Raw genomic sequence first — 13,957 nt, 5'->3', positions numbered from 1 at the left:
GCAAAAGTAAGAATATAGTAGAGGCCTTTACAGGAGCAGCTCTGGCACAGCGGGTTAAGACACCAACTAGAGGGGAGAATATTCTAGATTTAGTTTTTACGAATGGGAATTGGGTTTCAGATGTCAAGGTGGGAGAAAATTTAGGTTGCAGTGACCATCTATGTTTGTGGTTTGATGTAAAAACTCATTGTGAGCAATCCTATAATGCAACCAAAGTATTGGATTTCAGAAAAACAAATTTTAATGCAATGGGAGAATATTTAGATAATGAATTAAAGGGGAGGGATAAAATGGCAGGAGCGAGCATCCAGTGGACTGTATTAAAAAAGGCCATCTTAAAAGCCACTGGACTGTATGTAAGACAAATAACTAAAGGTAAAAGGAAGAAGAAACCGCTATGGTTTAGCAATGATGTAAGGGCTATAGTCAATGAAAAAAAGGCTGCCTATAGGAGGTATAAAGAGTCTGGAAGTATAGCTGATAGGGAGGTATATAAAATGAGACAGAAGGAGGCGAAACAGATAATATATGCTGCTAAAGCCTCAAAAGAGGAAGAAATTGCCAAATCTGTAAAGAAGGGGGATAAAACCTTCTTCAGATATATTAATGATAAGAAGAAGAAAAACTGCGGCATCACGAAGCTTAGTACCGGGAATAATACATGCATTAATGGGAATAAGGAGATCGCTGACCATTTCAATAGCTACTTCTGTTCAGTTTTCTCAAAAGACACCTTACAAAATAATACTATAGAGGGATATAGCATTGCTTCCAGCTGTACGGATTCAGCTCCAGTGATCTTAGAAGCCGATGTCTTAGAAGAACTTGAACGATTAAAGATAAATAAGGCAATGGGTCCAGATGGCATCCACCCCAGAGTTCTTAAAGAACTCAGATCTGTCCTTGCTACCCCCCTGACTGATTTGTTTAACCAATCCTTGTTAACAGGAGAAGTTCCTGAGGATTGGAGAATGGCCAGTGTTGTGCCTATTCACAAGAAGGGCAGTAGAGAAGAAGCTGGTAACTACAGGCCAGTTAGCTTGACATCAGTTGTAGTTAAAATGATGGAGACTCTACTCAAAAAGAGGATAAATCAGCACCTAAAAAACAATAACTTATTAGACCCAAATCAGCATGGCTTTACTGAAGGCAAATCATGTCAGACTAATCTCATTGATTTCTTTGACTATGTCACAAAGGTGTTGGATGAAGGTGGTGCCGTGGATATTGCCTACCTGGACTTCAGCAAAGCCTTTGATACGGTTCCACATAAAGAGCTGATAGATAAATTAGTGAAGATTGGACTTAATCCCTGGATAGTTCAATGGATTTGCAGCTGGCTGAAGCGTAGACATCAGAGAGTTATTGTTAATGGCGAGTATTCTGAGCAGAGTCAGGTTACAAGCGGTGTGCCACAAGGATCTGTTCTGGGTCCTATTCTTTTTAATATATTTGTGAGTGACATAGGGGAAGGTTTGGTAGGGAAGGTTTGCCTATTTGCCGATGACTCTAAAGTGTGCAATAGGGTTGATATTCCTGGAGGCGTCTGTAATATGGTAAATGATTTAGCTTTACTAGATAAATGGTCTAAGCAATGGAAACTGCAGTTTAATGTTTCCAAATGTAAAATAATGCACTTGGGGAAAAGGAATCCTCAATCTGAGTATTGTATTGGCAGTTCAGTGTTGGCAAATACTTCAAAAGAAAAGGATTTAGGGGTAGTGATTTCTGACAGTCTCAAAATGGGTGAACAGTGCAGTCAGGCGGTAGGGAAAGCAAGTAGGATGCTTGGCTGCATAGCTAGAGGTATAACAAGCAGGAAGAGGGAGATTATGATCCCACTATATAGAATGATGGTGAGACCACATTTGGAATACTGTGTTCAGTTCTGGAGACCTCACCTACAAAAAGATATTGACAAAATTGAACGGGTCCAAAGACGGGCTACAAGAATGGTGGAAGGTCTTAAGCATAAAACGTATCAGGAAAGACTTAATGAACTCAATCTGTATAGTCTGGAGGACAGAAGGAAAAGGGGGGACATGATCGAAACATTTAAATATATTAAAGGGTTAAATAAGGTCCAGGAGGGAAGTGTTTTTAATAGGAAAGTGAACACAAGAACAAGGGGACACAATCTGAAGTTAGTTGGGGGAAAGATCAAAAGCAACATGAGAAAATATTATTTTACTGAAAGAGTAGTAGATCCTTGGAACAAACTTCCAGCAGATGTGGTAGATAAATCCACAGTAACTGAATTTAAACATGCCTGGGATAAACATATATCCATCCTAAGATAAAATACAGAAAATAGTATAAGGGCAGACTAGATGGACCATGAGGTCTTTTTCTGCCGTCAGACTTCTATGTTTCTATGTTTCTATGAACTAAATAGTGAATCATTAAGAATCTTTGCATTTCTAAGAGAAACCAAGAGAAGCTATTCTGCCTGACTATAACTGGTGCCTTAGTTAGTAGTACCAGTAGCAGTACCACTATGATTATATTTAAAAAGCATAAGATAATTTATTTCAGGGATAAAATAATAATTTAAATGTCCAGAAATGAATTAATCAATTTAACAAATTTATGTGATCTCTTATTTAAAAAATAACTATAGGTGGCTAACCAAAATATATATAAATATTTTTTTAATCATGAAATAACCCCAATTTGATTCAGATAGTACTTGACAAGTATATAAGTACTTGGCAATGCAAAATCAAATATCCATACTAAGCTCCACTAATATCTCAGACCCATATCTGAGGAGAAAACTAAGTTTTTATAATCTCCCAGAAAGCAAACAAGACTGGGGTCATCCAGATCTCAGGAAGGACAGACTCTGGAAAACGGATACCTCTTGAGTCCCATCAGATGACACTGTTTCAAAAAATAATATTATAATATATAATCTTAAAATTATAGATGACCATCTGCCAGTTTATGAAGTTTCATTCATACTAGATGACTAAAATAGCTGTCCAATCTAGGCATCACTTCAATCAAGTGCTTGTGCAAACATTTAAACCCACACTGGGGGGTTTCATAACACACTAGTTACCTAGCCTAATTATTCCATCAAGTCACATACAATACCAACCCTTGCCTCTATTGCTCTTAATGTGGTTATCTAGGGGGGTGGGGGGAATTCTCCACTACCCTCATTAAACTGAATGAGCCAGAAACACCTTCCTCATATCCTCCACCAGAAATGACCCCTCGTCCATCTTTTACCTCAGAACAATAAAGAATCTACATACATTGATAGATGTGCAGGAAGGTTTCACAGAGCTTGCTAGTGAATATAGGTTCTGGAAGATCCCGGAAATACTGCTTCAACATGTCTGCCACATCAAAGGCCAATTGACCCTCATAATTTATGTTATTTGGATTAATTTCATTCATTTCTCTTAAGTAGAGGATTCTAGATTTAACACCAGATTTTCTGAAAAGACCAACCTAGAAAACAGAATGTTTTAAAAGTAAATATAAATATAGATATATAGATAGATAACGATAAATATAGACACACACACACAGAGACTGAATAGGACTAATTACTATATATTAATGTATCAAAATATTAGTGTCAAGTGCACAACATGTATTAACAATTACAATTAAGAAGGAGAAAAACTTGAGAAAGTGATCTTATGTATAACCATGATCAACCCCATAAAGCAACTTCATGCTCCAAACATCAAATGAATGAAATATATAGTTTAGATTTAGCAGAAAGGACATGGACTAGAAACGTCGGCATCCTAGAGATTTTTCTTTAAAAAGATTTATGAAAAACAGGTCTGAAAGCTAAAAGATGGGTCAGGGACAAAAAGAGAGTTTGTCATCAAATGTGTGTCAAAATGAATCATGGTCGAAGACAATGTATCTATTTAAGTACCAAGTTGTTTAAGTAGCAATTACATGCCAATAGAGCTAGTTTGGTCTAATGTTTAAGGCACCCAGCTGGAAACCATGAGTTCAAGTTCCACCTTAGCCATGAAAGCCAGCTGGGTGACTTTGGGCCAGTCACTCTGTCTCAGCCTAAACCGCCTCACAGGATTGTTATTGTGGGTAATATAGGACCAGAAAGGTATATGGGATATGATTGCTACCTTGAGTTCTAGTAAAAATAAAAGTGAGATACAAATTAAATAAACAGTAATAATAACTAACAATAATTCTCAGGTCCTGATAAATTTGTGTACTGGACTTCTACTGGTGTGTGTTTGTGTGCGTGCTTGCGCGCACACGCACAGATGGGTGGATTCCACTTATCTTTTGCTACCAGTGCGCACTGCAACATCCCATCATGCAATTCTACTTCCGTGGATGCACAGAAGGACATTTCAAGCTGAAACACAGCTGAGAAGCCATCCAAACCAGGAAAAAAGCGCCAAAAATTACAAAAATAAATGGTGACATGTACAGACTGGGAAAGATGGCAGCAGAGCTGTCACAACTAAATTGCATCATCAGTGGGCTGCTACCAGAGTACCCACACCGATAGGGACCCACCCCTGTATGAGAGAGAGACAGAGACAGACAGACAAATAGAGAAAAAAAAACCCTAAAGATATGAACCTAAACACATTTCATATTGGTACCTGGTCAAGAAAATTGTGTCTTAAGTAGTCCATAGCTTGGAATATACTCCTTGGAAGAGGATGACTTGTTCTTTGAACATTTAATTGCAATGGTACTCCAAATACATTTTTATCTTTATAATCAGGGACTTTTATTTTTCTAATGAATTTTGGAATAGTCCTGAAAATATGAAAATAATTCATTAGTAAACAAGGGTGTCTGGGTGCCACAGAACTAAGTGGATATAACCAGATTTTTGATTAGGTTAAAATACCCCTGAGGTAACAAAGCAATGTCAATATGACATTACTTGCATTGCTTAATAAATTTCAACTTTATAGAGAAACAAGCTATTTAGACATACTGTAGCTATTTGTACAATTGAGGGAGATTTTATTTACAATTTTCCCTTTGGTTGACTTTTATTTTTTAAGTGAATAAATAAGCAACATTTTTTAAACTTTAAAGTAAATTTTTATCATTGCATTTCATGATAATGACAGATGACAAACAATATTTCCAGGTTCTTCTGCATTAGGGTAGAAATGTGATGCAGAATCAATGCCCCCTTGTCAGGCTGAACCTTCCCTCTAATTCCAATTTCCTTTCACTTTCAAAGCTTCTTAGTATCTCTTGATTACAAGTTTACAACATCAGTTTTTGATAGCAAAATTATTGGTTTCAATAATGTGATTTATACTAAAAAGATGCTAAGTAGATCTGTTAAGCTTGCACAATATCTGTATCCCATAATGTGCCAAAAACCATGGCTCCTATCCCGCTCCATCCTTGCATCAGGAGAAGGCCAAACAGGTAAGAGAAATGGGAGGGCTCAGGATGAAAACATGACTTTATTTCTTCTGCCTTAAGCTGAAGATTCAATATCAGTATTATTGAATCTTGTATCAATATCAGTATTCAATATTTACATACAGCAAATGACCACAAACGAGCTTATCTCTAATATCATTCATTTGCCTTTAGGATTCTACTGCTGCTTATATCTTTCTTGGTCTATCTTAAATCTATACCAAAATATTCCCTAAAGTCTGTTAACTGCTTGTTTTTAATTTAGATACAACATATTAAATGGTTTGTATAAAATTCTACATCACTAACATAATGCAACGATGGAATTACTGTAGAAAGCAGAGCTGTGCTATGAGCCACACTGAAAATAGACAAAACAATTCAAGACACAAGTGGCACCTCCTTAAACTAATATTTTTCTGGGATCATGTGGCAGCCCTGCTGGAAAACAAGCAGCAGAGATATGAGTAGACTTTGAGAATAACTTCAACCGAACTACCTTTATTTAAATTAAGGTAGGCAATGTTTTGAATGTTTCACTTTCTACCATAATATGCTAATCAATGTTCTAGTTTCAGAGCCAAACTAGAACATCAAGAATTACTTGTTGATGTAAAGGGTATATTTAAGAAATGCACAGTGCACTCCTGTAAAAGTGGAACATTATTAATTTTGCCCATAAAATTCTAAAGCCCTTAATTTCTTTTAACTTACCAGTTCCATCCTTGCTTGCTAGAAGGAGAGTATTTATCCATTAAAGTAGTTAGTTTTAATAAAGCAAGCTTTTGCATGCGGCTCAGACAAGTTGCTGATTGGCTGTCCATTTGTGAAGAAAGACTTTCAAAATGTGTGCCTTCTCTACTAGACCAGGGTCTTCTCACATGCCTGAAAAACAAAAACCATAAATGCTTTTTCATATTAATGCCATTTTTACTACTCAATTCTATATTGAAAGGTATACTGGTCCATTGAAAATTCTAAATATTTGAAAATATCTGATAAGAATATAATATTATACTGGGTTGCACAATCCACCAGATCATTAAACTGGATTTGGTATTCCTGTACACCTATCAATTTCTTCCCATCCATCTGGGTAAGGTTAAGCAGATATTGTTGTTTAATATTATTAAACACCACTGTCTTAGAATATAAGCTGTTCTAAGTAAAGCTGCCTTTTGCAATTGACTGATGGCAAGTTTATCAATGTTAAGTGTTCCAGATGCTTTGAAATTGCATCTAAGATGCCTATTATTGTTGGTAATAACTCTACTTTCTTTTCCCATCCATTACTTAATTTATACAGTTAATAACTTTCCAATCATAATAATTATACATCATAACTTGAAACATTTGACATTTAGTTCAGTTGTCATTGTCATTATTAAGCAATTTAATTCAGCAGCATTTAACATAGACTGCTTTTAGGGTTAATCAGTCTGATTAACTTATTTGTTACACATTTCACATTTTATTGTGATTCTTTGCAATTTCAACAAACCTGATGGAATGGGTTGGTATCATCCCTGTTCCTGTTCCCATTACATACGTCAGTTCCATTAGACCCTGTTCACCAAGGTGTCTGCAGTTGTCTTCACCATCAATATTTGGCAATTCTGCTGATTTTTCTTCTGAATGCTTTTTAATTTCAAGATGGATTTCTTTAGGAGATGACGGGCATGGAGAAGTGGATTGATTAGAGTAACTTGCAGAATCAGAATCACCATCATCAGATAACTTCTCTGTCCATTGGCTGACCAACTTCCTAAGTCCATTCACATGTTCCATAACATTGTCTAGTTCCGTAAAGACATCATCATCATCAGTCTCTGGTGAATTCACTTTGTGAAGATTTTCTGGCACATTGTCATATATACTCAGCCTGTTATCCATCAGTGAAGGAGAGTCACATGATCCTTCTGGCTCCTGAGAATTAAACTTATCCCTGCTTCTCTGGCATCCATGAAAACTCCCTGTTCTCCAGTTTACTGAGGTATTGTCTATTGGAGACAACAGACTATATGTAAGTGCTTTGGGGAAAGTCCCAGGCTTATGACCTTGTGGTACCTGAAATACTTTGTTTTTGTGTAAACATATCTCACTGTTGAAGTTTTGCTCAGAAAAATCACTCCTTAAGGAAAGCTTGCTGGGATCAAACTCTTCAGCATACATTTCTCCTCTTTTACTGTGTCTCCTTACTTTGCTGACTGGGCTTGGGGTGCTCACAGTGCTACTGTCTCCAGACTGGCTGCTGCTGCTGCTACTGCTACAGCTCTGGAGATAGTAAGAAGGCTGTATCGCCCGACTCACTGGTGCATCAGAAATGTCTATGCAATTTAAGCTTCTCATCTTTTCTTCACTCAATCCCTCGAGGAGAGTCGGCTCACTAATGTTGAATTTGGCCTTCAAATGCATTTGTTTCTTACAGGTGCCACTTCTTAAGCGCAGCTTCTCTATTTTCTTTAAGAAACAGTTTCCTTTTTTATGGCATAGTTTATCCACGTTCTTGTCCTCAGTTGTCAAGGTCTCAATAAGAGAAGGAGAGCAAATGGAAACAGAGTCAGGGGATGCCAATTTATTCGAGGAACAGGTTGAAGAGCTTCTGCTGGTCTCAACATTGCAAATCTTTGGAAAATTGATTACATCACTATCTCCACTGCTAGAACTATGAACTGAACTTTTGTCATGAATGTCTCCTTGATCTGAAAATATAATATCCCCACTGCCGTTGCTTTTAAGTCTCAGGTTGTCAGGTCTTAGTGCACAAGAAACCTCTATATTTTCCAGATGGGACCATCTTTTGGTACCTTTCTCATAAGTCCATTTGTTACTTATTGCACAAGGTTCTTCATCTTCAGACTCATCACTCTTAAAGCAAAACAAAGAAATTTAACACATAATATCACATAAATAATTAAGATCTGAAAATAGCATTGATGGCTTCATTTCCTAAACAATGTTTCTGTCAAGGTTCCGACTAATGAATCCAAACAAGTCAGCACTCTTGAGAATTTCAGCTTCAAATAACTGCTTTACTTAATACATGGTTTTTGCATGGATGAACTTAAGACCAGCTCTAGTTATTTTACGCTGTTTCAGTGTAATTAAAAGTTAGAGATTCCCCCTTCCCCTAGTGCTCAATTATTTTATGTAAGGCCCCCCTCCCCCGAAAAAGTAAACATTTCACGCTTCCCCCCAACTCTCCGATCTAGGCCTCAATGGAATTTTAGTGTTAAAATTTATTATTTTACTTATTATAAGCTTATAATCATGTAACACTGCAGATGTAAATTTGTTAATGCCCTTATCAAACACAGGGGAAAAAATCATATCTCGTATATAAAAAATGCGTGGGTGAAAAAAAATCTTGTTTTTAACCATGACCATTTTAGTTTTAAAATATAGTAAATGAGAATATTATATTTCAAAACACTCTCATCTCATTTAACATCATGAATATTATGGAGGTAATAGGGTGTACAGATGGTATTTAGGATAAAATGTCATTTCCAAGTGAGAATATTTCAGATTATACTTATAACTGAAAATTAATATCAGCAGAAAGCAGTCTTTATAGTAAGATCAGTAAGACTATATCAAGTAATCAGTCAGTCATGAAAACAACCAATTGCCCCTAGGTGGCTTCTTACATTCAACCTCTGAATCATTTCCTGCTAGGTCTAGGATGGTTTTTTTAAAGACTTCTCATGTCATCTGCTTAAAACCACTGTTTTCTGCAATGCTGATGGTCATTTGTCTATGAGAAGATTCAAAAGGACAAATGCAATGTATTGGAGATGATTTTAGGCTCATTTTTTGGTTAATAAGAATAAAAGTTGTGAGTTGGTGACATGATTGACCATAAACAACTCAGGGATGATTTTTGCCAGAGGTAGAAACTAGTTAATACAAGTCTCATTCATAAGTATCTAAAAGGAAAGGCTCACGTGTAGTCCTGAGGCAAACACAACCTTGCATACCAATGTCTTTCACTTTATGGTAAACAATTATGAATCATAAACCTACCCGCTTTCTTGGCTTACTTATTTCCATCTTCATTTCTGCATACTTATTCAAGGTATTTAACCGTCTGGAGAAAACAAAGAGAGACAAAATGCTATAATCCTGATTGTCTTCACTCTTAAATATGGCACACAATATAAGCAAATATCCTCTTTATTTTTTCTGCACTGGTCCACTGATGATAGTGTCTCCCTTTATTTGCTTCTTAATGTTTTTAAAAACCTCATACAAGGAAATAGGCATCAAGGTGTGTATTAATAGTCCTAAAAAAATAGCCTGGCAAAGCTTTGAATTTTAAGAAAAATATTGTGGCTTGAAGTCTTTTAATCAATACATAAAAGGTTATAGCTATTTTTGGTATCATTCTTTGCTGCATTTTAAATGAATAACAAAAGAAATATAAAGCACAATTTACACATGCTTTGATGAAGTGCTATAATCCTGTGAATGATATCCATAATTTATTTCACCAGTGAAAGCATCCCTCAATCACAAAGAGACACAATCCTCATAGCAAGGCAGTCTAAGCTCATTCAATGGACCTAGTTCAATTCAATATGAGTTGGTGTGGAGGAGAGGGAGAGATTTCTGATAAAGATTTTCAGGTATTTTATTCAAGTATAAGAAAATGGAAATCTTCAAGCATAGTTTCTTTCTTCTTTTAGTCAAGTAACTTTTTTCAACTACGGTAACTTAAAAAATTCCCTTTGACCTGTACATTGGGAATCATTTATTGTCTATTCAAGTGAAATAAATATTCTCTAATTTACATATTAGCAGTTATTAATGAATTATCTTTTCATCTGGGGTATTAAAAAAAAATAGCAGTGTGACATTTCCCCATAATTCCTAAATCTCAGATCAGTGCTGTACACTCTTACCTTTTCATTTCAGTATGAGGCGGGGTAGACAAAGGAGGATCTTCTATGACTTGTGGACTTCAACTCCCAGAATTCCCGCGCCAATCATGCTAATTCAGGAATTCTAGGAATTGAAGTCCACATGTCATAGAAGAGCTAATTTTGCCTACCTCTGATATAAGAAAAGCTTTATAGTAATGTTATATGGATCTCAATAATAAATAAGTTTATTTCTAAATTACTTATCACATCTTCTGTTTTATAGCATTCCTCTAAAAACTATGACCTGTGCTTAATTTTTCAGGAAAGCCATTAAAATTTGGCTGTTCAAAAGGATCTCAGGAATTAAAAGTTCTTACTGATGTTCCCTCTCATGTTGGACAGATTATTTCTTTAATGTAATTGATACCCCTCAATGTACATGTAATATTCCTTTAATGATCACTTGTTTGGCGACCATTTAAAGTTATGACAGCATGGGAAATATTTATGAGAGTCATCATAGCTACAACTATCCTGCGATTGCAATTCAGGTGCCTTGCAAGTAGCTTGCAATTACTCCAATCACAGCATCCTGCAATCGTCTGGTTACTATTTGTGACCTTCACTGCTGACTTCTGATAAGCCAATAGGGGAAAAACAGTAGGAAGTCACAAATAGAGACATTACATTTAATGACTGGGCAGGATTCACTTAATGATGGCAACTGGAACTGCTGCGATTACCATTATAATTGAGTACATGATGTCACACTTTTACACACTTTTAGTGTTGGAGTTCCGAATCCTATCATTAAATGAGAATGACCTCTGTGATTTTGGTTGTTATTTTTTAAAACATTCGTAATGTTGTTATTTTATTTCAAATATGATTTGCAAAGGTTGAATATATTCAAAATCAGAATGGTCAATAATTCCAGTGGCGTATAATTTCAGTGAACGGAATAAAAACATTGTCAGTTCATTCCAGGATCTCTGAGAATTCACTTGTTCTTTTAATATTTACATGCATTTTAAAGGAAATTTGCTACACATAGCCTTCCAGCAATGTATTTATGGATGAAGTAGCTTAAAATATTATTGCACAATTTGTTTGCAATTTAAGCAATTATTCTTGAGCTCCCCTGAGGTATAGTTGGTAGTTGTGTAATAGATGGAAGGATTGTTGCTTTCCAAAAGAAAAAAAAGAATGTAATTATAACATATATGTAAAACTCTTCAGCTGCTCTGGCAATATTTCAGCATTACTTAACCACCTGCAGCATTTTATTCAAGCTCTTTCCAGAAAAATTCTAATGGCTGATTTTCAGATGATACTTTGGGACCAACACCCCAAAATAATAACCATACATTTCCACAATTATAATTTGGAACCCAAAGAAAGCCATTGCAGATACTAAAATGGCAATTCTTTCATTATCTGGCAATCTTTCATTTTCTAGTACTGATATGGTAGTTAAAAATAAGTGCACTTACAATAGATTTCTCAAGCTTGATGATAGGAGCAGTAACAATTAATCCAAAGGAGAAAGCATATTGTCTACATCAAAGACGCACAATATGATATATTAGGCCTATACGAGTTTCAAGGAGACACTTAAAACAGTGTTTCCCAACCGGTGTGCCGCGGCACACTAGTGTGCCGTGAGACACGGTCAGGTGTGCCGCGAAGCTCCTAGGGAAGCTCCAGCTGGGTGGGGCGCTGCCGGTGCCGGACCGCCCTATCCGGCGTTCTCCTGCTGGGCCCCAAAGAAGGAAGGCGGGGAAAAGGAGGCAGGGGCAGGGAGGTGCGGCAGTAGGAGTAAAGGGAGCCGCGGCCGCCCCTGTCTCCCCACGGTGCCTCCGGCCAAATGCGCCCCTGGCTTCTCTGCCCTGCCCCATTGCCCGCCCGATCCGCCCACTCTCCTCCTCCTCCGCCGCCTCCTGTCTTAGGGCGCGATCTGCCCCCTCTCCTCTGCCGCCGCCATCTGCCTGGGGCGTGATCCGCCCCCTCTCCTCTTCCGCCACCTCCTGCCTTGGGGCGAGCAATCCGGGAGTCCGGGACTGTGTGGCTTTGCGCCATGAAGAGAAAACGGCCGACTTTTCCCTGTTGCCGGAGCCGTTTTCTCTTCATGGCGCAAAGCCATACAGTCCCAGACTCCCGGATTGCTCGCTTCTCCAGTCAGCAAAGCCATCTGCCCAGGAAAGCGCCACACATTGAAAAAGCACGATGCTTTTCCGGGCAGCCGGCTTGCTGGCCGGAGAAGCGAGCGATCCGGGAGTCCAGGACTGTGTGGCTTTGCGCCATGAAGAGAAAACGGCAGCAGGGAAAATTCGGCCGGGCTAACGGGAGGCGGCGCGTGGCCGGGCGCTGGGGACGTCTGGGAGGGCGAGGGGGCTGATGGCTGCTGCCTCTTAGCTGCAGAGCCGGCGGGTGGAGGCGAAGACAATGGCGCCCTTCACTCTCTCTCCGGCTCTCTCTCTCTTTCTCTTTGTTGCCAGCGTGGTGAACGAGAGAGAAAGAGAGAGAGAGAAAAAGGAGGGGAGAGAGAATGAGAGAGAAAGAAAGCAAGAGAGAGAGAGGGAAAGAAAGCAAGAGAGAGAGAGAAAGAGAGGGGGGAAGGAGGGAGAGGGAAAGACATAGAGGGAGGGAAGGAGGGAGAAAGAAAGAGCAAAAAAGAGAGGAAGAAAGAAAGAGGGATGGAGAGAGAGAAAGAAGGGAAGGAAGGAAGAGAGAGAAAGAGGGAGGGAGAAATAGAGTGAAATGGAGGAAGAGATATTTTTTTTGTCCAAACTTTTCTTTAGCCCCCCCCCCCCCCAGAATTTTGAAAATATGAATAATGTGCCGCGGCTCAAAAAAGGTTGGGAAACACTGACTTAAAAGACCCAAATATAAATTTTGAACTAGGTCTCCCTGGTCCTAAATCCAATATATGCACACTATGCTACACAGATGGTAAATGAGAAATTACTTTGTCCTAGGCCCACTTGCTATTTTTTTGGTGTCCAGCTCCTGGCATGCTACTCAAAGATAAAATGTATTCCTTGACCTACATAAACTTGTGTATTGCTCTGACCTAAAGCATTTTATCTACAGTATTGTAAATAAAAAAATCTGAGCATTGCATCCTAGATTCTGAAATTTCATTTGCAATGGAAAAATTATGAGTACCAATCAATTGATTTATTTCTAATGTGTAGCCTGAAATATTTGACAAAACAACTTAAGTCCAGTTCCTAAATTTGGTGACACTACTGAATTCTTTCACATCATTGTCAAGCTCGTATTTGGACAACACTAAACTTTCCTTAGATCAAATATTAGCAAGATTTCACTGTATTTTGCAAATTATAATGATAGTCCGTGTACTGAAATCACCGAAATTCATTGTTTCTAGATGTTACACACTTTATGTATTAAACAAGTAATATGTATATGTAATATAAATAAAAAACCTCCATATTGTTTGTGTGTGTATACATATACATACACACACAATATAAAGGTGGGTTTTTTCCTTACAAAAGTCCACTGAAGCCATATGATCTGAAGTTGGATCGCATATATTGTGTACAATAACAATACATATTCCTCCAGACATCCAAAGAGGAATGAAGTAAGATACAAGGTGTTAGTCATAGCCCACTGACTTAATTAAGTGCTTCACTTAATTAAAGCCTTAGGTTATCAGTCCT

General features: G+C 37.7%; 1 protein-coding gene across 2 annotated transcripts in view; it reads right to left on the bottom strand.

Annotated features, from left to right (window-relative positions):
• LOC139160966 (rho GTPase-activating protein 7-like) overlaps positions 1-13,957 on the bottom strand; it is a 93,681-nt gene that overhangs the window by 10,526 nt on the left and 69,198 nt on the right. For both annotated transcript variants that reach the window (XM_070739466.1, XM_070739467.1), the window contains exons 4-8: positions 9,427-9,490; positions 6,902-8,268; positions 6,115-6,285; positions 4,611-4,770; positions 3,264-3,462 (exon numbers count right to left, since the gene is read on the bottom strand). In XM_070739466.1, the coding sequence (XP_070595567.1) occupies positions 3,264-3,462; positions 4,611-4,770; positions 6,115-6,285; positions 6,902-8,268; positions 9,427-9,490 (1,961 nt within the window). The remainder of the gene's footprint in view (positions 1-3,263; positions 3,463-4,610; positions 4,771-6,114; positions 6,286-6,901; positions 8,269-9,426; positions 9,491-13,957) is intronic.

Source organism: Erythrolamprus reginae, chromosome 2, assembly GCF_031021105.1.
Source record: "Erythrolamprus reginae isolate rEryReg1 chromosome 2, rEryReg1.hap1, whole genome shotgun sequence".
NCBI classification, from domain to species: Eukaryota; Metazoa; Chordata; class Lepidosauria; order Squamata; family Dipsadidae; genus Erythrolamprus; species Erythrolamprus reginae.
This window is presented reverse-complemented; position numbering and strand designations above follow the sequence as displayed.